Genomic DNA, 26,639 nt, shown 5'->3' with positions numbered 1-26,639 from the left:
TTTTGGCAATCTGTGGCTTCCCTTTTTCACATTTTTCACCTGCCTCCCATTCCAACAGTGCATGTTTGTGTGTAAGGGAGTGGGGGCTATGTTTTTATTCAGAACTAGCCTTAGAACTGGACTCAGGTTGCAACGATTTATGCATGCGAAATACCTACTAGTTTATATACGAGGCCTTTTATCCTTGGAGCGTCAGTATCCATAGGAGCCAACTCCTAGGGGCCAAGGTCCCTTCAGCTCCCCAATAAAATAACTGAGGGGCCTTCCCCCCGTTCATGGGCACTACCATTCAAATGGAGTGTGTGCGTTGTGATCGATTATTATGAACGGTTTACCTCTCTCCCCCCAATATTTTATTCAAGTTGGCGCCCTTGTCCGTATCATTGGAACTGTGTATTTCTCACTTAAAATCAACAATGGCGTATTGAAAACAAAACAAACATTAGCTCAACTTAACTTTCTGTTGCTTTGCTGTCAACCTAAAGCAAGCGAAAGGTTAAAGAGGGGGTCCCTGAGATCCTGAGTACGAAAGCGCTCGGAGAAGCCCGAGTTCAAGCCGGGGGGAGTTCCCCTCGTCGTCACCGCCGCCGCCTCCTCGCAAGCGGAGGCCGCAGCTTCGGCGACTCCTCCTCCCGAGGGCCGGGCCAGGCCGCGTATAAGAAAGCTGAGCGGCGGCGGGGCGGGGAAGGACGGGACACTTGGTTACCGCGCCGCCGCCGCCACCGGACCAGCCTTTGCTCTTGCGCCTTCCTTCGCGGACCCCACGACGCCATGAAGCCCAGTCGCCCCGCCGGCCTGTGCGCCCCCGCTCTCCTGCTGCTCTTGTTGCTGGGCGCCGCCGCCGCCGAGTCGGTGAGTCGCTTCGGGGCGTCCCGGGAAGAAGGGGTGGCGGACGCTGGGGAGTCGCCGGCATTGATTTGGTAGCGGGCGCGCGCGATTGTAAGGAGGCAGGCAAGGCTTGGTATTTTCCGAAGCGGGGGGCGGGGGGGGGAATCGGTAGCGGGGAATAATTGGAATGTGTTGATTCTGCCGCGCCCCCCCCTTCCGTCGCACACGCTAACTTGTGAACTTTTGCACGAGGGGCGAAGAGGGAGAGTCTGCAAACCGCCCCATTCCCTCTCCCTCCCCCATTGCTTTGGGAACGGGACTTTGAAACGAGCGCTTACTTCTCCTTAATCTTTCCTGGTGCTGCTGCTGCGGGCGCGGTAACGGGGTGGGGGGGCAACGGAGGTCGCCTGCTTGCCTGCCTGTCCTCTGTAAATTCTGCTGGCTCTTTTTGGGAAAGTGGGATGGGGTTGGGTTCCCCCCTTGTTTTCCCACATGCACGCCCCTCTCCAAATCCCTGGAGCTATGGATGGGAGCTGGGAATGAGACTCCCCCCCGTGAAGCGAGGAGCATGCACATTCCTTCTCCCTCTCCCAGTCCGTTTTCGCTTGTTGTTTTCCTCTTCCACCGCTACTTGACCCCCTCCCCTAGTTAACAGTGGAGTACCCCCCCCCCCACTTCAAACGCCTGGCGGCTGCTTAACACTTTCCCCCCTCTCTTATTCCAGTGAGGCTGATAGGGGTGGGTGGGATAGGCGACCCTTACTCTATTCCCCACTTTGCTCCCCTCGCGCCCGCTCGCCCGCTGGCTTTCGTCATCCTCTTGACTTGCCTTGCGGCTTCCTCGCCTCCCTCCTCCCTTTCTCCTACCCTCTCATCTCAAGTCTCCAAATACCAGCACATTTTGGCAAATAACGTGCCCCGCTGCCTTATTTAGCACTTCCTCTCGCTCATAGCTGTGGAATGAGTAACCGCTGACCGAAAGCCTGGCTCTGTTGCAATTCCCTAACGTCATGCAGAACCCATTAAGTGAAATCCCCAGGGCTCTGTCATGGTACAAATCGGGAGTTTTCTTGTAGGTCTGGATTTGATAATTTTCCTTCTCGGTTGTTCTCTGACAATAGGAGACCTTGGGTTGGGTTTTTTTGGTGTGTGTGTGTGTGTGTGTGTGTGTGTGTGTGTTTTCCCTTTTGCTCCACCTCTCCCTCCTCTCCCGCCAACCATAATACACCTTTACAGGTAGTTATTTCTCAGGTAAACACCCTTGCCTCTTGACCTTTGACCATGCCGAATACACACTCGCTAGAATATGTTTGCTAAGACTATGCAAAACCGTTGTGGGGTGGTGAGAGCCTTGTTTCAGTTAACTTAATGTTGTTGTATAGGCTTGGCAGGAGAAATTTTGCATCTGAAGGGGTGGGAGAAGGTTCCTGAGAGTGCATGGAGTGGAATAAAAGAATAATTCCAACTGAGTTATGACTCCCGGCAGACTGCTCCTAGGAAGGATGTGACAGTATTTTAGCAGCTCTAATAAAGAGACTTTGCTACCTCTTTCTGAAGTTGGGAGTGGTAGCGTGCATAAAATAAGACTGATTTATTTAATCCCTCGATAAGAACAGCCTGCTGGATCAGGCCAGTGGCCCCTCTAGGCCAGCATCCTGTTTTCACGGGGGGGGGGGGGCAAACAGATGCTACTCTCCCCTCCTGCGGTTTCCAGCAACTGATGTTCAGTAGCATTCCTGCTTCTGACTGGAGGCAAAGCATAACCATCATGGCTAGTAGCCATTGACGGCCTTGCTCTTCATGAATTTGTCTAATCCAGGGGTCAGCAAACTTTTTCAGCATGGGGCCGGTCCACTGTCCCTCAGACCTTGTGGGAGGCCGGACTATATTTTTTTTGGAGGGGGGGAAAGAACAAATTCCTATGCCCAACAAATAACCCTGAGATGCATTTTAAATAAAAGCACACATTCTACACGTGGGCCGGATTTAGAAGGCGATTGGTCCGGATCTGGCCCCTGGGCCTTAGTTTGGCTACCCATGGTCTAATCCTCTTTTAAATACATCCAAGTCCGCAGTCACCATTGACTCCTGTGGGAACGAGTTCCATAGTAACTCCCTTTTTGATAGGGATAGATTTGTTTTAATCTTTCCCTCTGTGGTTTATTTAACATTTACCTGTGCTGTCTCCTTACCAATCCAAGCCTTTCTTTTTTGCTTGGACCAAAAGCACAACTTGTGGAATTCCCTCCCCTTAGAGCTGGGTCTGGCACCTTCATGGTGATGTCTTTGTGTTATTATCACATGAGCCTTTTTCTGCAAATGGCAGGGGTGTTCCTTGACCTTCTTGTAGATCAGGTTCAGCCTACATCATTTTGCTGTAGTTGGACATAGGCAACAGAAATAATTACGTACGAGTTGCCTGGAAGTACTACAGCATGTCTTTGCTACTTTGCCTGATTGCTCTTAATGTGCTGCATTTAGTTTGTGGAAAACATAACTTCTTCATATATTGATGTGATATGAACTCATTTTGTTACTGCGATGTCGTAAATCGTTTATTCGTTTGTCGTGGATATTCCTTTCATGCACCAGTAAAGAAACCGTCTTGGGAAACTTCTTCCAGGGGATCTGGAGTTTTGGGTGTGTTTCCTCCCCGCTTCAGTAGGTCTGAGGGAATCTCAGGTAATTTTGAATTAAGGCTCTAGGATCTATCAGCAGCTTTTGTTCAGAGACTTGCCACTATCTTTAAACATTCCTTCAGCTCCCTTATCAGTCAGAGATGCTGTTGACATGCGGCTTGAGTGTTATCAAAATATCTGGTCATCTTCTGCTTTTTACTTGCAGTCCTGTTAACTACCTGGCCTGAAGTAGATGGTGGGTCCAAATACACAGGAATGTACTCCCCCACTTTTTTTTTACTTTTTTTTGCAATGGCCCCATTTAGTGACAGGAAGATTATGTGGAGTTTTCAGTAGACTAATCCACCTATTCACTTGTGGCAGTTGTCTCCTTTTTTAATGTTGTATTTTACTACTTTGTTGATTGGCATATATAACACTTTAAAAAGTTGTCCAGTAAATTCATAACCCTCCAAGTATTGCAATAAAAAGGAAGGATGTAAATCTAAACAAATATTTCCTGAAGCTGCTCATCCAATGCATACATGAATCTTTGTCATGGAGAATCAACCAGGTCCCGGGTGTTACAAGAGTAAAGGAGCCAGTGAAATTGGCTTTCCTCTGCAGTGTTAAAACAGTAGTAGAATTTCCAAAAACTTAAGTATCTGATTGGCTCCGCTTCACATTTTGTAAAGTAGTGCAGCATTATTAATGAAAAAACTGGTTTGTCCCGTCCTGCTGCCATGAACCCCTCAGGCTTGTTCTTTCTATTTCTGCTCAGTTTTTTCTTCTGTCTCTCTCAATCAAATCAGCATTGTTAACCTGAATATGTAACTTTATTTTTTGTTTGTACCATATGATTTCGACAGGCTCGGGCAGAGTTCAGGTGTGCCCTCATTTGCCTGATGTGATATAACTACCTGTTCTGCAAAGGCAAAATAAGAATGGGCCTTGACAGCTATTCCAAATGTTCTTGCTTCATCACAAAGGCAAATTAGATGCTAATACAACATTTCCCCATAAAGGCAGTATATGGTCAAGCGGCACACGCAGCTCTTGTGTGGCCAGTGGGAGCCAATTAGAATTTGGACAATCCCAGCTTTTCACTTCTTAGGAGTTTCTAGTCTTCATGGTTGCAGGGTTATCAAATAGCAGAAAATACAAAGGAACTGGAAACATGGTAAGAAGTACAGTTCTGATTTCTGTTTTCCATAATCTTCCAACGTTAGGACTGTCTCTTCCACACTTGGCGGGGGGGGTGGAATCCTGAAGAAGAACACTGTAAATCAAGTTAACTATGAAAAATTAACAGCTGCTAGACATGTACAGATGAACTACAGTCACTTTGGTCACAAGTAATTTAAAGTGTAAATTGAGTAGCTCTTGAGCTCATCAAAGACCGCTAGTATAACCTCAGTTGCAAGTTATCTGAACATGTTCTAGATGAGAGATGGGGAATATTGTTGGATTCCAGATCCCATTATCCATAATCATTGACTGCTGACTGAAGCAGATGGGCATTCAAGTCTTTCAAGTCTAGCAGCATCTTGAAGGACTACAAATTCCCCATCCCTGTTTTAGAGAGAACATCCTCACTATGTTTCTCTCCCCACTATGTTTAGGAAGAAAGAGGTTCAAAGCATTGTGAGATTGGCAAATCAAGACTCTGTTACTAAGACCCATGCATTTAAAGCACACCCAACTCCCATTTAAAGCACATTCCTTCCCCCAAGACTACCATTCCCAGGGTTTTTTTTTGGGGGGGGGAATGTGTGTTGGATGTGCTTTAAATGCCACTGTTTGGATCTGCCCTAAGTAGCAAAAGTGGGGTGGACTTGTTGACCAATGCATTTGGGGCCACAGGCGGTAGATATATTACTTACCATTTGTGATGCAAGCTTTGCCCCACAGTGTGATAACACAGTTGATCTCTTTTTTAAAAAATGTTTATTAATGTCTTCTACAGTAATAAAAGACAAAAAAAATATGTGCAATTTGGGTATTATGGAGTACAACATAATTACAAAAAATGCTAGGTCCACTATATGTCTAAAACCCCAAACCATATCCCTGTATTTTCAAATAACCATGTGATGAAGACAGGGTTGCTACAGACTGTCTAAACCTGCCATTAATAAACTTAAAAAATGGATACCATTCTTCCCTCTGCCCTTCCCTCCTCCATTACAATAACAATAAGGAAAGAAAAAAATTTCAACTACAAACAATGAAAAATTGTCCTGGCATTGTATTATAATAAAGTTTCATTCAGTTACAGTATTCTAAAAGATACCATTTTTTATCAAACAAATTGAGTTCAGTGTCTCCTTGAATTGCTTGACGGAGATAAGTTAGATGTTTCCGAAAGAGCTATATTCCTTTTATTGTTACGCCACATCTCTTTCGGCACTGGCTGTCAAGATTTCCAATGGGATCCTGTTACTAGTCTCATGGCATCTAATAGCAGGTATACCAAAGTCATGTGATGCTGTAGGATTTCAGCCACTTTCTCACACTGTGTTGACTTACTGCTGCCGGGCTAGTGGTAGCCCCATCAGATATTCTTTCTAGGCCTCTTTCCACCACCAGTGTCTCATAATTAACGTACAGCTCTGGGTGGGATGTGCAGTTGTGACAAACATCATAGAGTTCTAGAGAAATAGTTGCATGGGTTGGTACCAGCTTTGTTTCAAATTCTTGGGCACTACTTGACTGCTAAACCGCCCACCTTTCATAGCTGTGAGTGTAACATTTATGGCTTGCTGATTTCCTTTAACGCTGTAGTACTTTCAGACCTAGATTCACGTTATGTGAAAGTAGTTCAGAGCCGTGGTCGTGATAGTCCATTGCAAAATGTTGTTTGGCTTAGTTTTGCATTGAATTGTCATATCCCCCTGCTTAAGAAAGGCTGAGTTGGGCAAACCTGCGCCTTATACTAGCCTAACAGTGAGAACACCCAGAGCTAGGTAGTTGCATTGTCAAGCCAAGAGGTCCCTCCACATATGTGTAATTTATCAGATTTTGGTACCAGAAAATAAGACACTTGCTATCCAGTTCTGCTGCCATCACTTAACAACCTGGGCTGCCATGATTGTCATCACTTTTTTCAGCCAAGATGTTCATGGTGGTTGAAAATACATCTCTGGTTCCATAAATCTTAATAGTGGTTGACATGGCAGCTGTGGTGCTTTGTGACTGATTAGAAAAACTCTTGTTCAGCTGGAGAGCGCTGTCTCTGCCCAGTATGTCAAACTGGGTTGGGAAAGATGCCAATATGTGGGAAAGTGTATGACACACGATTGTGGTTCATTGGTGCTGTTGGCAAGTTCCTACATGAGACTGAAGATGAGTTAATGGAAACTTACTGGGGAGAAGGGAGGGACAACCTCCAAGCATTGTGCTTACGTCACATAGGAATTTGGGGGGGAGTAGGGGAAAGAGAAGGCATTGCAACACGTTTGAGAACGGGCTGACCTCCCATCTGTGTGTGATACAGAGAAACAAAGAAGGCTACTTGTTATGCCAATAATAGGAATTGATTGAGGTGAGAGGGTCTTGTGGAGGACTGCTAAAGAGTCTTAAGTGCATGTTAAATGTACAAGAAGTTTTCCTCCTGTATCAGACACTATTGTAAACCAGAGAAGTTAAACTGTCCTGAGTGATCCTGACCTTCTGGCAGCTGTTATTGATGGCATTTGGGCTGATTGCTTAGACGTGGAGTAATGCAAGCCCTGAGAAAAGAAGCTTGAAAATATTTGGATTCAAATGGGTTTGTTGTGGCGAGGCTGATAAGCTCAGCTCCTCAGAGCAGAGCAGGGACACAGTCTGGAAAACAATTCCCTAAGAAGAGGCAATAGTTGTTCCTGTGTCTTTTAAAGTGTAAGCAACAACTTGAATGCATTGATACACCGGATAACTTAATTATACGACCTTTGGCCATGTTGAAATAACACATTTTTCATGTTGCAAGCCCTTTAAGTGTATTTTTGTTTTTACCAGACTCAAATCAGTTTAAATTAAAACAGAGGTGCATTCCTGTGACCAGTTCAGCAGAGCTATTTCTGTAGAGGCAGAAGGAGATGGCAAAATCTGTTCACCTTCATGCAAGTGACTTTTTCAGTTTGTCTCTGACCCTAGTGCTTCTTGCACTAGAATGTTTTGGAGTAATACATCATCTTTATTGGCTTTTTTTTTAAGGACTAGGGTCTGCTCTTCTGCTCCCAAGGTATTTCTGACTACCTGAGAAAAATAATAGCTGTCTGCAGTGCAGGAAGCATAGACAAAAGACAACAACAGTTTTGTTTTTTCTTATTTCCCTTATTTCTCTCTTGTTTTCCTATTTCTTTCTTCCCCAGCTACATTGACATGTGATGGTTAAGGATGGGGAGAAACAGAATACCTGGTAGGGACTAACTTTATTATGGAAAACATAAAGGCTTCATTGGAAATAAAGTTAAACAAAAACACCACTACTGCATCTTGGTAATGAAAACTTTAGAGATTTGCAGCACAGTCCTTTGCACGTCTACACTGATAAGTCCCATTAAGCTGAATAGGGCTTACTCTTCACCTAAGTGTGTGTAGGAATGCAGTCTGTGAGTGCACGAAATAATTTGTATTAACTGAACTTGGCAGAACCTGTGTATAAGCTCTTGGAGGCTCACACATATTTACAGTGAGCAGGTGGCATTTAGGACGGCAAACATCTGACATGTATGTAGGACCGAAGGTGTGGACCTGTTGAATCCAGTAGAAGGAATTGTGTATTTGCTTGGCCTTATGCCATGGAAAGATCTGTGGACACAGAATTACATATATGCCAGTGTGTGCATTTTGTGGATGGCCTTTCTGAAGCTGTGAATTGCTAACTGTCAGCACCCCCACCCATTCATTAGTAGTGGTAGCAGGTCTTGTGCTTGACTCAGATTTCTGAGAACTGCACGTTATTTGGAAAACTCCCTGATTCAGTAGCTACAACTGAGCATGTGAATGAGTGTTCTTTTCATATAAAAGTGACACTGAATCAGCTTCCATTGATGTGTTGCAGTTCTGGCAAGTGATCGCAGAAGCTGCATATGTAAAAGGGGGAGAACTGGCAAAGACCAGAACTCTCTTGTCCAAAAATTCCAAGCTAAGGCGGATACTCTTCTCTCACTCCTTAAGCAGCACTCTGCAATCTGCTGGATTATGTTATGAATGCCTCTAATTTTGACTACACAGGTTTGACTGCTCCTATGAACATAGGAAGGGTTCTGCTGGACTAAGTCAAAGGCCTATCTTGCCTAGCATCCTATTTTCCACAGTGGCCAATAGATGCCCCTGGGAGGACTCCAAGCAAAGACATGGGCTCAGTAGCAGACACCTCCTTATATTTACCAGCAACTGGTATTAAGAGACATGCTGCCTCTTAACAGCGAAGGGATATGGTAATGTCTTGAGTCATTGTGGAGAGCTTCTTCTGTTGGTTGGCCTCTTCCACCCAGCTGATGGACTGGCAGAGTCAATAAGTTATCAAGATTCCCTTTCTGAACATAAAAACCCTAGAAATTTTACAGAATGCCAAAAGGGTTGATGTATTGATCTGCACATGCTTAGATTTCGGCTAAATAAAGAAAAGACTTAGCATGCAGCAAAACAGCACTAGGAGCGAATATGCGGCAAAAGTGGCGTTGCCATTGTAGCTCGGCAAATGATTTCATTTTATAAAAAACCCAAAACAAGGGCATCTAAAGAAGTATTTTGACCACTCTTTTCCCTTGTTCTGTACTTCCCACTTTTGATTAATCCTCACACTGTTTGGTATTCCTCAGATTTGATAGGGATTCATGTAGGTGGGCTTCATTTAATAGAAGAATTCCTTAGTTCCACTGACTCCTTTCTTTGTGCTGCCCATTTTCCTTCAGCTATGGCAATGCAAAGATTGGTTCAGTGCAGTGCTTGGTGTGCTGTTATAATAGTGGAAAGTACCTGATGCTTTGGACTGTAAACATTGCTTATTTCCTGTGATTCTGGAAAGCATCATTGTCTGGAAAAGTCACGGGTATTAATCAGATGTAGAAGAGGAAGGCTGTGCTAATCTCTAGGCCCCCTGATTAGATTAGATTATGTAAAGCAGAAACCCCTGCAAGAAACAGCTGTGCAAACAAACCTAGACAAAGTGTTGCTACCTGTAAAAAATTTTTCCTGGTATCTTGCTCATCGGGACTTAAGTGTGGGGGTGCCAGATAGACGAACAATTAAACGTACCTTAGCGATGGAAAGCTAACAGGATCTTGGAAACCAGCTGAGGATGGTAGTTAAAACGGTAGAGCATGGAGCATCTTTGCGTAGGGGAGAACTCAAAAGGTCGCAAGGAGCTATGAATCAGCCATGGTTGCTAGTCAAGATGGCTGTATCCAGCTTCCAGGATAGGATAACATGTCTCTGGGTACCAGTTGCACAACAACTATGGGAGAGGTCTCTTGCCCTTGTGGACCTCTGGCTGGCAACTGTGGCAAATAGGGTGATGCACTAAGCAGACCATCTCATTTTCCTAATCTTTTGTAATTTAGATGTGGTTCTTCTTCCACACACACGGACAATTTATTGCACTCGGGTCACCTATCAAATGTCTTGGATCCACTGAGAAAAGTGGTACATTTTCACCTCCCTTCCTGCGTTGTTTTCTTGGAATCTCCAACTTGCAAGCAGTCAGTCATGAACACAAGTGTGTGCACAAAGAGAGTTGTATTTGCACAAGGTGGGTAGGGGTAAATCCTTACCCCATACTGTTTCTCTTGTCCCAAACAGAGTGCTTGGAACATGGTGCAGAGTGAGTTCAGGTGTGAAAACCTAAAAAGCTTATCTACATGGTCTCAACTCATTAAAGCAGTGGAGTAAACCCTGTGGAGGCCCCTAGGCAGTCAAAATCCCGGGACCTACCTCACATTGAACTAAGAAGGCTTGATTGTAGCTTACTTTCAACATCAAATCAATATTATTTTGATCCGTGGTTGCTGGGTCCCCATAGGCTGGTGCCTCCTCTTCCTACCTGGTAATCCAGCACTACATGAAAGCCAGTGTCTCAAAATGCCATGTAACCTTTGTGCTGGTGTGGCTTTTGGGGCTTTCTGCACAGTAAGACCTTCTTAGGATATGTAAGACAGTTGAAATATGCACAACTGTAATTTCACCAGAGAGTCTGCTGACGGGAGGATTCCCTTCCTTCCTTGGAACTAGCGAGTCACAAGATTGAACCAAGTGATACTTCTGCTTTCCCGACCTGGTTGGCCTTGTCAGATGTGACCTCACCCTTCACCTCAGCAAAGGCATTTTGAAGAAAGCTTGGTGAGTCAGAACAGACTGCTGATAGCAAGTTTCCTAAATGCTCAGAAAGTCTTAAGCAACACTTTTCTAAGGCATAGGCCTTAGAATCCAATAACCTGAGAAGCATAAAAGTTTACCTTGGCTGAGGGACCACATAAGCTGCCAAGCTGTTACGTGAGCCCAGCGCAGGTGGGGGAGAAATGATGGGGACGTGCCAATTTGGGGCTTTTTAAGGGTTGCCTTTGCAGCTATTGTCAATATGGCTCTGTCCAAACATCATATTCTGTTTACTTGAGTCACGTTAGGTAAATCTAGTGAGCTTAGTGCACTTGTAAAGCTGACCTATATGGGCTAATATGATTTGAAGTCCTGTAGGGCAATGCTGTTGGCTAAAGCTTGCACATGACTTGCAAGCAGAAGAAATTGGCCCAAGGGGGTGAACTAAAATGGCTGTAACATCCCTTCAGAATGTAAATAGCTTCAACTTTCATCATGAAAGCAGCAGTCCTCTAAACATTGATTCAAGTCCATTTTCTTTTGCTGCTAAGACACTGAGTTGGCTCAGTTTTGCAGGAACAAGAAGGATGCATATGCTCTTCCCTAGTGTGCTTTGCTTCAATTAGCTCCTGGTTTAGTCAAACCATAGTTCTACATCTGAATTGGCAAACTATGGTTTGGAAAAGGAAAATGCAGCTTTGGGGGGGGGCGGAGGGAACGTGGGCTAATTCAGATCAGGGCTGGGAAAGGGTTGAACTTTCTCCAAATTTAGCAAGGACACAAACTCTTAATGAAAAAATGACTCAAAGAGGAGCAGATTTTGAATGTAAATTTTAAAAGTACACCGTGATCTCTTAACTTTTTGCAGAATAGGGTTTTTTTTAAAAAATCTCCCCCTAGCCATTTTTTTAGGGAGACACGTAGAAATGACTGGGAAGACAACTATACTGAACAGGGAAAACTTCCTAAACTTGTTTGTTTTAGGGCACCCATTTGATGTTGACTTGCTTGACCAACACTGTCCTGCTCTGTGGTGCCCTTCATGAATATTCTGTGCACCTGCCCACTCACAGGTGTGTGCACCTATTCACCTGGCCTTGCCATTGCCTCATATGTAAATTGGTGAAGTCTAGAACAGCCCCATGCAGCTGCACGTTGCAGTGTAAGATCAAGATGGGGTAGCAATCTGTTTTGCATGGAAGCTATTGTTGAACTTGCCTTTGAAGAGTCTTTGATAAGCTCTTGAGGAACCCGGAGGTGTTCCTCAGAAATTAGCTTGAAAGCCGTTCCTGTGTGACAAATCCCCTTCAGAGGTATGATTCAAGATGAATTCAATAAATTACCTGTTACGGAAATCCAGCTTAATAAAGGCAGAATAATTAGTGTAATACAGAGAAACATAATAGGTCTTGGTCTTCAGAGCTAAGATGAAACAAATGAACTTGGTGCTTGTATTGGTGACAATACCTGTAGCTTAGCTTATCCTCAAGTCCTGCAAGAGCATTGGTGACATGTAATTCAGTCCTTTGCATCTGTGTACTAGCTGTGAAACTTAACTCTTGCACCACCACCCACATGGTTCCTGCGGACTACAGAGGAGAGGTGAATCAGTGGAAATCTTGTTTCTGCTTTCTCCATCTTGTCAGCAGGAGTATTTGCTCCCAGGAATCTCTGGATCGAGGCCTGATTGGATATGCAGAATAGCCTGGGGAGTGCAACACTGGGGAAAGGGTGGTCAGATCAAAAACTTGATAGCCCTGATGATGAAGGCAGAGATGGAGAGGAAGTAATAATGGCCTGGGTGGGGGAAATACCGGTCAATCATTAATTGTGGGCAAGAGAAAAAAACTATCCTGTGAAGTGCTAGTTTCTGCGCAACTCCTGTTCACCCCATCTCTCCCTCCCTGCACACTGAGCAAATTAGATTCAGGCAGCACAAGCTGGCCTAGTACAGTACAACTCATAGAACAATTTGCACATTTAAGCGAACACTTAAAGGCATACTGCGAAAGGAAGGGCACACGTAGATCGTCTTAACAGTGTCTGGGAGGGGCCAGGGGTGTTGTCTTAGATCCCAAAGGTACCACTCCTATCTGACTGAGAAGCCAAGAACAAGCATGCTTTATAATCAAGACTGGCAAGAGTCGTAGAGCCACTACAGCCGATGTTTCACAGGCTTGGGAATACTCCTTCTAATCCATCTGTCCACACATACGTAGCCTGTCACTTGTGTGTGTCTCTTCTGCACCCAGTGAAGCTTTTAGCATCTTCGGCTAACCAAATAAAGCGGTGCCATAAACAAAACCTGACTGGTAATTCTGCCTCCGCTTCTTTTCCCACACTTTTGTAAAAGCTGCACCCTAAACGCGTTGCCTTGAAGTTGGGCAGATGCAGGCATTCAGTGTGTGCGTCAGCCATATTATGGGGGGTTGGCTTCTGAGAAGACCGAATACCAGGAATTCACAGCATGGGAACGCATCTCTCCCCCACCCCCGAACTGAGTTGCTTTCCATTTGCAAATGGTTAGCGGCAAACTGCCACCTTCTTCCTTGAGTTTGTTGGTCCAGGTCCTTGTACTTGGTGCTGCCAGCCCAATAGCTCTGACGGTTTACCCCACCTGCTTATGTACACATTGCTGGGAAGTACTAGCTAAGGCTGGCTATGGAAGATTTAATTGCCTGCCCCATTAAAAGCGGTGCATGGCAGGGCTCTGTCTCTTTGAGATTTTGCAAATTGGAGTCTGCTGTCTTTCAGCAGAGCCTGGAGGGGAATCTGGATTCTGGGGGCTTGGATCTATAGAAGTGAGTAGTTCTGAAAGCTGCTAGAGTCACAAGCAGGATTCCCCTAATAAGGCAGCTAATGGTCTTTGATGTGCTAGCAGCAGTTTGGGTAGTTGTCGGAAAAGCAAGAAGTGGTGGTTGAGCTGAAATCATGAAACAGAAACTCAGATGTATAAGCTAGGTGCCCAGTGGCTCCTTAAACCAAGGTTGCAGTTGCCAAAATGGAATGTCTAGTTGCCATTTTTGGGCAAGATGGCTCTAAAGTCTTATTTTTCAAGTGATGGATTGACTGTGATTGATTCTCAGTCAAACATCTGGCTAGTTCAGATGGCAACCTTGAGCTAGGCTAAGAGCTTTGAAAACTTAAAGAACAAAAGTCACTTCATCCAGGGACACTCCACATGTATATTGGCCTATTCCGACCTCTTTTTCTTAATGGGGACTGCTCAGGCTGCACAGGAAAAGCATTTTGGTTCCAGAAATTCATTCTGGTTGTGCAGATAAAATATAACTGATAGAATTCTACAGCATTGGAGGGCGGGGTTTAAGTGTGAAAACAGTCCAGATCCATTGATCCCCAGATGGTGGAGATATCAGGCATCAACCTGGTGCCCAGATATCTTCAGTTGGTTGCAAATGGTTCAAAGCCAGGTGCAAAAATTGTGTAGCACCTGGCTAATTTTGAACACTGCTGTGTTAAAGTGAGAAAGGAGCCAGTGGTTAGTACCTCGTTTCCAGGGGGCATACACATTAAATATAGCTTTTACTAATAATCCCTGCCCTAACAATCATCCTTCGGAATATCTGGGTGTGTCTTGGTGCATATGATTTCTGTGGCACTTACAATATTTGACTGCCTTGCTGCAGCAGCGCTTGTGGGTAGCAGAATCAAGGTGTGCATGTGTGCCTGCACACAGTCTGTGGCTGGCAGCTGCAAAGCAAATCTTTCAGCAATTTGTAGGCTAGAAAAGCTGCTTCTCCGCCCCTGTGCTCCTCCCAGCCATGTTTGTTAATCTCGCTTGGCACTCGATATGGGCAAATCTGCTTAATGCTCAGAAGATACGCTGCAACTGGATTAAATGCAGAAGTGACAGGCTTCTGTAGTTAAAGGATTCAGCTGGAGAGCATATTAATAGCAAAGCCTGTATACGTTGCCAGAAGCTCGTGGAGCTGCAGTGCCCCTCTGGTTGAAAAACAAACAGAACTGCCCATCAGGCTGACCCTGTGCAGCTCTGTTCAAAAAGCAGAAAATAATGGAGGAACAGCAAAATCCAAAATCGGCACCCACACAGTTTGCTTTCATTTTCTAAAGCCAAGCAGGGCTCCTAGGGTGGGACAGTGCATGGTCAACAAGCCCTGGAGATTAGCCCCCCACCCCTTTCAGTGCTCCCAGATCATTGTGATAGATTCGCAATGTATTCATTCATTGATTCTGGAATATCAGGTAGGTAAGACTAGTAAGGTCTTTGGAAACAGAAAAGAACCCAATTTCCCTTTATTAGAAAAGGAAGAAACCTAGCTGCAAACTCCAAAACTGATACCTGAAACTCTGCGGAAGTCTAAAGGATCTCCAGAGTTGCCATTTAAATTGGCCCAAAGCAAATGTGGACAGGCCCTGCTCAGACGTAACATTTTTAGAGACTTTGGAGTTCTTAAAGAAAACACAATTATCAAAATGTCTTGTGTGTTGGAATTGGGGGCAGTTGGGGCATAGAAATGGGACTGCATGTAGACAGAGTGAATGGCAAGTGATTCATTCTGGGTGCAGCTTCCTATTGTAAGAATGGCAGCAAGGGCCAAGCAAGACTACATAATGCACCTTCATAGAATCAGTGCTGGATCTAGGGCAGTATGGGTGGTTCCCTCACACAGGGTGCTGAGCTGAGGGGAGAACAGCAGCAGCAGCAACAACAACCTATATTTACACCAGTAGTTACTGAGAAGATCCATGAAAAGCAACTGTACCAACAGGAATTATTGTGAAAATAAGAAATATTCAGGAAAGGGTGCCAAATTTTGTCCTCACTCAGGGCACCATATTACCAAAGTAGAGTGGTACATTTTTGCTCATATTGGAAAGTGGTTGGCATTGCAGATTTAAGTCTTCCCAGGGCACAGAAATGTAGTTACCACCCTGTTCAACAGGAGTGCCTGTCCAGGAAGGTGATGGACTCTCCTTCCTTGAAGGTTTTTAAGCAGAGGTTGGATGGCCATCTGTCATGGATGCTTTAGTTGAGAGTTCTGCATTGCAGGGAATTTGGACTGGGTGGTGTTCAGAATTCATTCCAACTCTTTGATTCTATGGTCTGTTTAGCCTCACTCTCCATTTACAACTTGCTCATATGAAGTAAGCTGTCTAATGTTCCTTAGGCCTAGCAACAAACCCTATGGTTCTTAGTGACCCATATTCCCAGCTGCATCGGGAGTAGCTTAGTATAAACCAAAGCAGAATAACTAAACCTTGGGTGTTCAGGAAACACATTTGAGAAGCTAACCTGGGGTTAAAGAGCTGTGCTTAAAAGCAAGCAAGAAAGGAGGCTGCTCTTCAAGGTTTGATTTGTAGGTCCCTCAGGACACGGCACAAGCTTGTCCTTCCTGGGGGTTGTGACTGTGGCCACAGATTGGGGAGAGATTCAAAATGGTGGATGGAGCAATCCTGTCTCCTGTTCTATCCTTAAATTGTGCCCAAATATTCTGTTTCTGTTGCTCTGTAGATATAGACTCTACTGCTAAAGAAGTTGTCTTTCAATTCCTTTTTGGCCTCACTAAAGGTCTCTGTTAACTCTCAAAAACTCCTATGTATTATTATACACATAAAGAAGTTTTGTGCTCTCCTGGCATGCATTTTGAACCACAACTCCCGTCTGGGGATCGAGCACCAGATTGGGAATGGCTGACATAGGACAATGGTATTTCATTCAATCGCATGGGCTCCTCCAGCAGCAAACACATCTGGGTCAAGTCTGTGTTTGTATCTGGCTCGGTCACTTTCTTGCAAACAAATTTAAGTAATAGCTTATCAAAGCACACAAAAGATGGCGCATGTCTGACTGTAGTCTTGCTCATCTTCTCATCTGATAACACACCCACCCACCGCCCACTTCTGTTAGCCATTTTTCTAGTCTAGCCTGCTTAGTCTTTCAAGCCTTTTGTCAGCAACAGATGGGCACAAAGGAAAGTTATACCTGTGATTCATCACAATGAATGCAGCCTTAGTTGACATATGGGTGTGCCACAGCAGTTAAGAACTGCTTGCTTTGGACTGCCTTGCAATGAGGACAAAAGCTGGTCGCCGTATGTGGACCAACTCTTTCTTTCAGAAGTCTGTGGCCTCAAGGACCAAATTCTGCACACAAAATGCATCCCATCTTGCAGAGTTCGGTTTTCCATTTGGGTTGCATGCAGAGTGTCTAGATCCTGTAGCATGGCACGGTTAAGAGATCTGGAATCTCTTGGTTAGTCCTGATCAGAAGCAACCACAGGATACTTCTGCCATTGACTGCCTCTATAACTCGTGCTGAACTTGCATCAGACTAGAGCTGGCAAGAGGACTTGCAAAAGGACTTTCTGACCTGTTTCCCTCAACATGCCATTCATTATTAGTGCCGTTGGGTCATCCATCCAGCGCTGCAGCCTCTTTGGCTGTATGGGTTCTCAGTTTTTCCTGCGTAAAAGCTTTCTCCTCTGGTAATAGTAAGTTAATAATCAGTTGCTCTTCAGTCAGTGACTCCAGATACCTTGACACAGAGAAATTCTACCTCTATCCGGGTAGATGGAAATTTGTCCCTCAGGCGGAAACAAAAAATAGTTCAGTCCCCAAGCTGGCAAATGACCTAACGATTCTGGAATTGAGTTGTGTGTATTTCTAAGCTTCCATACTGGTCTTTTGATACCCAAGGTGTACTGAGCTGCAAGGGAAGCTGTCTTACCTCGGAGTAACTCTGAAGGTTGCTACAGGTTCTTTGAACAGTGGAAGGTAAACAGGCTCTTATGAAACTGCGTAGCTTGACATCTGAACCTTGGCAAAGTCACTTTGGCTTTTATGTACCGTGCAACAGCTTATCTATTGCTGCTGTTGCTGTGCTGATTCCATATCTGTGGCTGCATTAGGCCCCAGCATTTAGTTCTTTTTTATTTTCAAAGGGCAGCTGCTGAGTTTGCTTTTTAAATTGTATGTTCTTGATGGAGCACTTAATTCAAGTGAGTTAGTATTTATTACGAAAAGAAAAAAGAAAAACCACCCTTTGATCCTCTTGTCAGCAGAATTTTCAGATGGGGGAAGCAAACAAATCTGTCAGTTCCAACCTTTGTATAATTGTGTTAATTGAATTCGGAGGCCTTGGGGAAGCAAACAGTGCCGTTTCACATACGGCTGGCTCCAGGCACCAGCAATGTGGGGGAAGACAGGCCAGACATTCCCTCTGCCCACTGGCAGCATAGGGCAAGATGGTTGCAAGAACTTTAAATAGGGTTGCTACTGCCAGGTTGTCGTGGTGCCTTTAAAGCTGGCAACCAGAGAAGTTGCCTGCTCTCTTCACCCTTCCCTGCTGTAGCAAGCAGAGGTTTTACTTTGATGCATAGGAAGTTTCAGAGTAGAGTGGATGAAACTCTGCAGGTAGAGAAGAACAAGGCAGCAAATGAAATGGACCACATCTTCTCCTGGCACTAGTTCTGGTAATTGCCTGGCAACCCTCTTAATTATCAATGGGTTTGCAGTACACCCTGGCACTTGGGCGATCTACTGTTATGTGTCACCTTGCCAGCTCGAGTTAGGGCTCTGGTATGGTGACTGGTGTTGCTGCTTTTCAATGGTACATCTTGCAACTTGATGCAGAAACGCCCCTGTCCTGCAGGAGCCAGCTGTGCAGCCCGTAAACACCTGTGGCTTTTAAACATGTTCTTCTAAGTTGGTTGATCAAGCTACAAGCCATCTTTGAATCAAGCTATCAAGACATCTTTGAATTCTGCCTATCTCTGGAACAACCAGTTTGGCATCTGGTCCATCAAGACTCTTCCTATAAATTATATATAAATACACACACACACACACAGAGAGAGAGAGAGCGCAAAAATACAATTCTAAAGTTTCATCTAATTTCTGCTTAAGAATACAATGCTTTGTCTTACATTCTCTAAATAAACTACTTATTTCTAAATCCTACTAATACAGCATAAACACTCCAGTTATTTCTTAATTCCTCACTCATTTATGCTAGTTCATAACACTTAAAATAGAATTCTTAGAATAATTAATTCTAACTCCCTTTTCTTTTATTTGTTTTCATCCAATTTTCAGATTTTATTAAATTATTGTGTCTAATTACCCAGTCTGTTAACTTCTAGTATCCCCCCGCCCCCGACTACTAATATCAAACCTTCAGATGTCAAGGAGATAAAGATCTATGCAACTTTTAGAAGATATCTGAAGGCAGCCCTGTATTGGGAAATTTTTAGTGCTTGGTATTTTACTATGTTTTTATATATGCTGTAAGCTGCCCAGAGTGGCTGGGGAAACCCAGCCAGATGTGCAGGGTATAAATAATAACATTATTATTATTATTATTATTATTATTATTATTTATTAACCATTCCTTTTAAATCTTGTTTTCCCTTCTTAGGTGAGAGAAACCGAGACTATGGACCCACAGCTATATGAATTTCCATCTGGAGATTTGCCAGATGATGAGGACTCAAGGCCTGACTTTGTAATTGATGAAGATGGCTATGACTACTCAGGTTCAGGAGATGAAGAAGGTATATATACTTCACTCTAAACTGCTTCTAGCTCCAAGCCAAACAGCCTTTTGCATGTGTAAAATCTGTGCTCTTCTTGCCTAGGCTTGTAGTAAGCCGCAGGTTATAAATCTGAGATGAACACAGGTTGTTTGCATTGTGCTCCTATTTACTTTGCTGAATATCATCTGGCTAAACTTGGGGTGAAAGCATTGTACTCCCTAATTTGAGGCTTTGCGAGTGCACAACCACCCTTAGCCAGGTGTGTGTGGATGGGAGATGCTCAACCTGCTTCGTCATTTATTGCAATCTGAATGCCTGCTTATACCTTCTAGTTCACATGCCTAACTTGAAAGGGAAACAAATGCTCTTCTGTCACACAACCACCGTTCCAACAGTGTGGGGATGCTTGTCTGGAACAACTAGCTAAGAAATTCAAATATCCTCACTGACCTGCAGCAGCTGGTCACTGGCCAGGGAAATTTCCCACATTGTTGTGGTTCTGTTAGACAACCCCCATTAAGGCTTTATTTAGGAAGAAGCTTTCCTCCTCCTTTCTTCGGAAACGGCTCTTCTTTCTCCCTCCCCTCTCATTACTTCAGCCTTTTGATGGCACAACAGCCTCGCATTTTGTCCCCTTTGCTTTTCCCAAACTCCCAGCACAGCCTTGCTCCGACAACTTGTTGCACGCTGCATTCTCAACGCGGAGGAAAAACAAGCTCCGAAACTAGCACGCAACAAGTTGGGGCAGATCGGGGACTTTACATGAGCCAGTTCTCCTCAAGGAATGGGTGTTTGAAAGAAGGGCAGCTCCTCTCTTGAAAACAAGTCAAACAGCACGCTGTGTGTGGACTTGCAGTGGCAGTCCTTGCAACCGGCTGCCTGAAGCAAAACCCACTAGGTCAGGGAAGTCGGGGGTTGGGTGGAGATGTGAAAGAGGAGAGTGCACGATGAGGCGATAAGCTGTCTGATGCAAGTTTGCCAAAGTCTTCTGAAGGAACGGCAGTATAAATCGCAGTTTCTTCATTTTTTGTGAGAATTAATACGTTTTTTCCCCTCATTATGCAGATGATACAGAGGATGCCTTACTTCCAGCCTCTGAAAGACCTATGGTAGGTATTTGCAAATACTCTCCACTTGGCAAAGAAGTCATTCAGTTGATGTGCCACCTAGGACTTGCTTTTACATGGCTTCTGAGAACAGGCCACCCAGCTGTGTTACTGAACCCCTGCAGGAACATTGAAAACTGGAAATGCAAAGCGACAGTGGCTTGTATTTGCTGCACTGCTGAGCGAACCTCCTGTCAGCGCAAGGATTCATGCCTGTCAAATGGGACTTTCCTCCCACTGTGTGCTCTCTAAATCTGTCCCGGGGTTTCCCCCACAACCCTTTGGAGCAGATTTGGGGTAGGTGTGGTTCACATGTGGTGGGAGAAGAAGGAAGGGGGGGGGGGAGTCCCATTGAACAAGTAGCAATCCTTGTACTGAGGGGATGAGGGAATGGGTTACTGCTGGGTAGGTTTACTTATTGTGTAGATCTGCGTGGCTTTGGCATAGGCAAATGGTGCATGTTAAAGACCCCTGGGCATTATTTTTTTTAAGGTGTGCTACGCAAGGTAAATGGCGATCGGAAATGGCACATACCGAGGTAGCAAACAGTACAGTGTAGTAGCACTTTTTATTTTCTTTTTTGGAAAATAAAAAGTACATAATTACAAATGCACAGAGTAGGATAAGAAAAAGGAAAAAGAAATAGCACCCAGGCAGAAAACAAAGTAGAAAAAAACAAAAAGGAATTGTATACGTTACAAAAAACAAAAGTTACTGTAGTTTAACCAGACCTTAACCTAATACGGTATTTATAAAAATGAATTCCAAATCATCGTAAAATTTGTCCATTGACAAGTCTGTTTGTAGAGTGTAGTAACACTTGACAGTGCTATCTGTTTCCAGAATACCAGGGTGTCTCTGCTATATAAACAACATAAATCTGTTCTGGAGCAGCATCTACAGCTGTTGGCCAGTCCTGCCATATTGTCTCTAGATGTGCTGACCCTTGGTTATTACTGTTCTCTTGGAACAATTAAGGGGAGACGCTGGCGCCCAGACGGGTTCAACCGTTCACCCTTCTTTCTTTTCCGTTCTGTGAAGCATTGCTCTCAGCTGTGTAGGTACAAAGGCATGACTCATCTTTTCACTTCATTCAGGAGCCCATGGACAACTTTATCCCTTATTCCAAAGGAGAGACAAAGGATAGCGAGCCTGCTGTGATAGAAATAGAAAACGATTCTGTTCTCAGGAAACCTGCGCCCTCTGAAGAAGGCGATGAGCCATCCAACAAGATCTCGATGGCCAGCACAGCCAATGGCAGCATCTTTGAGAGGACAGAAGTTCTGGCAGGTAACCATCTTCTTTTTGATGGAAGAATTAAGTTTGCCACTCCTTAAAATGGGAAGAAGCTTCATTTGCTGAAGAGAAGCTTTTTATCAGGAATACAAAGAACTAACAATACGGATGTGTATTGCACAAATAAGAGGAAAACGAAAATATACAGGAGCGGTGGGGAGAGGACGTATTTTTAACTGTTGTTTAAACAACATGGCCAATCTTCTATAAGCATGTAAAGGCCTGTAGATGGGCAGCCACAGTTCTGAGAAACTCGCGGTCGTCTACTCACATCGCTACCCAAAATAAGAAGCATTTCCGTTACTTAAACTTACATTCAGCCTAAACATTCAGCAGGTTTAAGCAGCCCCTCTCCCCAACTCCATATGAGTAGGTGCAAGAAGTTGTGTTTAGAGATTGGAGCCCCATGGAATATATTTGATCTCTAGTGAGATGATAAGTACAAAGATAGGGCCATGCTCCTTCCATGCATCTGGCTTCCTTCCATCGGTTGGAACATCTGCATAGCTTCTGAGAGCATCAACTGTGCCCTGAATTTTAGTAGGGCTGCTGCTCATGCATGCTTTATAAAACATGTTTGATGTTTTATCGTGTTTTTAATATTCTGTTGGGAGCCGCCCAGAGTGGCTGGGGAAACCCAGCCAGATGGGCGGGGTATAAATAATAAATAATAATTATTTATTATTATGATGCTGAACCTGTGCAGACAGGAGCTGACGTATGCAGCAGTTGTGATTCCAGTAGATGAGATCTCTCTTACACACACTTCCTGCAGCACTAGAATGACTTTCAAAGTCACGGCTGGCAATACCTTGACCCTCGTAGCACAGGCTGTTGCAAGGATAGGTGGGAAGGGGGAAAACCTTGAGTTCTTTAGGGCAGCAGTTGGATGATTTAATTGTAATAATAATAAAAAATACCTAGTATCAGTTGCAACTAAAGTTGGGTGCAAAACAGCTTCCAGTACTTACTGTGTAGCGGAAGCCTGAGACGGAAGCTGCATTGCATGACATGTGTTGGAAGTAGGTGCAAATCTCTTCTGTTTCCACAGTATTTACTATATGCTGCTATTTCCTTTCTCCCTCTCCCCCCTACTTCCAGCTCTTATTGCAGGTGGGGCAGTCGGGTTGCTACTGTTTGCTGTCTTCCCAATCCTCCTCCTGATCTATCGCATGAAGAAAAAGGACGAGGGCAGTTATGACCTGGGCAAGAAGCCGATCTACAAGAAAGCACCCACAAACGAATTCTACGCCTAAGGCTTGCCAATAACACAAACCCATTTGGGAGTCAGAAACGGACTTTGTAAAAAAAAAAAAAAAGCATTTGGACCGCGGACAAGAAGCTCTGAGACAAATGCTCTCTTGGATCTAACCGTCAAAGTGATTTTTTTATATATATATAAAAACTTTGTGACCCTTCCCATCCCGCTAGCCAACAAGGATGCAAAGTAAAAAAAAGAAAAAGGCAGCGTCCTAGGGAGAAAAAACCCCTTGTGGGGTGTGCGAGCGTGCATGTGTCCTGAAATGCAAAGCAAATTTTGCCAAATGCTCTGTTTTGGTTGGGTGAAGGGGTTTCGTATGTGAAACTGTTCGCATTTGGTCACAGTGCTCCAACTTGTCTTGTCTGCAGAAAAGGTGTAAGTTCATTTCTACCTGTAAGAAGGTTGACCTGTAGCAGGGCCAGCTCTACAAGGCTTTTTCTTTTTTTTGGTAAAGAACTTATTTATGAAATCTCCTGCGCTACAGTGCACGTTAGCCTTGGGAGAGAGCAAATCTGCTCTCTGCAGACTTGAGTATCTCAGTACTATTTTGGATGCGGCTGTGTGAAGAGATGATTTCTTCCTTGGTGGAGAGAGAGCTGGGTAGCCTATAAAAGCAGAACTGTGTGTGTGTGTGTGTGTGTGTGTGTGTGTGTGTGTGGCAGGGGGGATGTCTCCCACTTTTTAAAATGGAGCTGAGTTGAAGAAATACCTTTTTTATTTTTAGAAGAGGGTTTCCTTAAATAAAAGACGCTAAGAAAAATTCCCTGCCTATACAAGTTTGTAGAAAGTATTCCGAAATTTTAAAAAGTATATATATTTTGTAATTTTCATGAGTTCTGTTGTTTTTTTTTAAAGTCCCATTTTCCCCCTTTGCTGGACATCTCTCCAGATGAATGGCATTTTATATCGCTCATTGCCAGAACCGATGCAGCAGCTACAGTATGTTAAAGCTCTCTAAGCTCATATCATAGGCTATTCTAGGCAGTTGAGAAGAGAATATTTATATATAATTATAAATATATTTTCTGGAGTAAAAGCAAATAAGTTTCTGGGTTGTTGTTTTTATATAGAGCTATTTATACTTTCTAAGATGGCTGCTCTGTTTTTGGTAACTCTTCTTTTTATACGTAAAACACTAATATAATGAAACTCCTAATGATTGTGAAAACTATTTAAGCTTGATTCTGTGTACTATACCCGAAGGCAATACGTTCTGCTAGAATTAATGTCTGTCTGCAAAAATCAGATTTCTTTGAACATGACTAAAATATAATTGGAGGTTTGTGTTTTTAGCCTTGTAATATATTATCAGTGCTGTGGAGCTCTATAATATATATATTCCAGTAAAATGCACACTTGAGGTTTTGTACAGCCTTCCTGCAAGGGGTGCTGGGTTGCTCTCTTCCTTGCAGAGTTCCCCTAAATGTCTTCCTCTTCTCGATGGAGTCATTACTTCACATATGGTGTTGCTAATCAATGGCAGCTGAACAATTCAGCTGTGTGGGTTGGAGTCTAGCTTTTACACCCAGCTTCACTGCACGGGCAGCATGGAATTTCACTGCGGGGGGTGTGGGTATGATTCGGCCACATGCTCCTGTTTGCTTATCCCTGTTTAATGCCACGGGGGGACAGAAGACAGACTTCAGAAGCTGTTTGGTACAGAGAGTGGTGTCTCTGTGCAAAGTTGCTATTCCCCCTTCAGGCAAGTGCCAAGAGGTTCCAAATACGTATTTGTTTTTCTTTTGGGCTCTTAAATTGAGGCTATTGGCTTTCAGAGTTCTGAATGGAAGTGGGGATGGGGAAGTGGTTTCTTTTCTTTTCTTTTTTGCTTTGGGCTAAGGACCACCTTTCCAGCTGGGCAAACTTCTAGGACCACCACATGCTAGTAGGGAGCAGGAGCAAAAGTGGGTAGAGCAGTGAATGTAAATGTTGCCTTTGCTAATTTCTCTCTGCTCCATCCAGGCAACCAAAGGCACTCTCAGAACTGAAGGACACCACCTAGCCAGGCAAAAAGGGGATATGAAGAGGTGTGTTGCCTGGGGGGAGTCTTGCGAGGCAGGTAGTCTCCTAGAGGTTTGCGTTTGGCATCCTGGCTTGAGATTCCTCACCCCTTGTTTGGAGGAAAGTGTGCAACTGGTGCAGCGGAGCTAGGCTTAGATCCTAGATCTTTGGGTTGGGGATGTAGATAGTGGTATTACAAGGACCTTTAAGCTGCATTGCATGGACTACGGCTTCTGTGCAGTGACTTGCAGTGTATCTGGTGTAAGCTGGGTTTCCTAGGAAGCGAGTCTCTTCGGAAGTTGCTTTCCAGGGCCCCGCTTGATTCCGATGTGATCAGATTGCATCTGCACAGTCTTGTCGCCTCTGAGAGCAAAGGAAGGTCGCCGTGCAGTGGGGGGGGGGTGTGGTTGTGTAATTTGCAGGAAATCGGGTACTGTGCAGCGCAAGGCCATCTCCTAACCACACAGGTCCTGGCATAATCATGAACTACTTGCATTCTTTGAGCTGTAGCTTTTAAAAACGTGGCATAGTCTTAACACTTAACTTTGTGGTCCTTGCGTGAACAGAAGGGGCCTGTGCAAGGTTCTCTGATAAGACGTTACCAGAACAATGTACGGCTTGCTCTTCCCTTAAAAACAAAAACAAAACACTTTTGGCAGTGAATTCATGCGATGATTTTTTATCATGTGTATGTTAGACTGCTCTGATGAACATATGGGTAAAGTTTTAAGTCTGTGCAATGGATTTTGCTTTGGCACAAGCACAAGTCTTTTCAAACTTGGCTTCTGGAATTGTTTAGTTTGGGGTAGGGGGCTGAGTGGGGAGGATTATATACTTAACACATTTTTATAACGATTGCTTGGAAAACATGTCTGCCTCCTGATTGCTCAAATGAGATTTCTTGTATATTTGCTTTTGTTTTCACTGTCACTGATTTGATAAAATAAACTGGTACTTTCTTAAAAAAATAAATAAATCCTGCTTTCTCTTGCATAATTCTATTATGGTGATGAATATTGGGTAGGTTTTGACTCATCTCCCTTTACTCACATGGACCAGCCCAAAGGCTGTGTGCATGATGTCTGTTTTGAGTCCAAAGTGGTGACCCCCTCAGACCACCGGAACATGTAGAAGTGCCTCTTCAGACAAAGGGGCCTTCTACCCTTTCTAAGGCTCCTTTCCTCCCGGGTGTTTCCCAAGCAGTGTTGAACTGTGTCTGCACACCTCTGGCCTCTGTTCTGCTCTCCTCATTATTCTGCATGTTCTTGCAGACCAGGGGCTAGGGGAGCTTGTCTCAGCAGGAGAGGGAGACACCCTGGATTCTTCTACAGCCTCTTGACCCCCCTCCCGCTTCAGCCTCAGAATCTGGACTGCCCCCTGTCACCGGCTCTTCCTGCTCACATACCCCTGTTGGTCCTTCAGTATCCAGTACCTCTTCCCAATCTTTTCCCTCTGGCCCACCACCACCAATCCCCTGGGTTCTGAGCCTTCCTCCTCTGGGGTTTCCCTTGGGGTTCCCCGGCTGGTGCCTCCCACCATTCCTTCAGCCAGCCAGTCCCTGACACTGGGCAAAGAACAGGGCCAATGAGGGGGAAGAGTCCCGAAGTTCAGTTATTCGGTTCCTGGTTCTGAAGTTCCCCACTCCTGCCTTGGAGGATGGATGGTGGCTAACACATTGAGGTTGAATCCTGACAAGACACAAGTCCTGTTTT

The 26,639-nt window shown here is 44.4% G+C and overlaps 1 protein-coding gene across 1 annotated transcript; it reads left to right on the top strand.

Annotated features, from left to right (window-relative positions):
• Nucleotides 1-671: 671 nt before the first annotated feature.
• SDC4 (syndecan 4) lies at nt 672-25,903 on the top strand. Its single transcript, XM_081011971.1, has 6 exons — nt 672-852; nt 19,146-19,281; nt 20,329-20,372; nt 21,467-21,659; nt 22,767-24,591; nt 24,767-25,903. The coding sequence occupies exons 1-5, from the start codon at nt 772-774 to the stop codon at nt 22,919-22,921; spliced, it is 609 nt and encodes a 202-aa protein (XP_080868097.1). The 5' UTR covers nt 672-771; the 3' UTR covers nt 22,922-24,591; nt 24,767-25,903.
• The last annotated feature ends 736 nt before the right edge of the window (nt 25,904-26,639 follow it).

This window comes from Podarcis pityusensis (genome assembly GCF_964106645.2).
Source record: "Podarcis pityusensis genome assembly, chromosome: 6".
Classification (NCBI taxonomy): Eukaryota; Metazoa; Chordata; class Lepidosauria; order Squamata; family Lacertidae; genus Podarcis; species Podarcis pityusensis.
The sequence above is the reverse complement of the archived record's forward strand: the minus strand, read 5'-3'. Positions and strand labels throughout refer to the sequence as shown.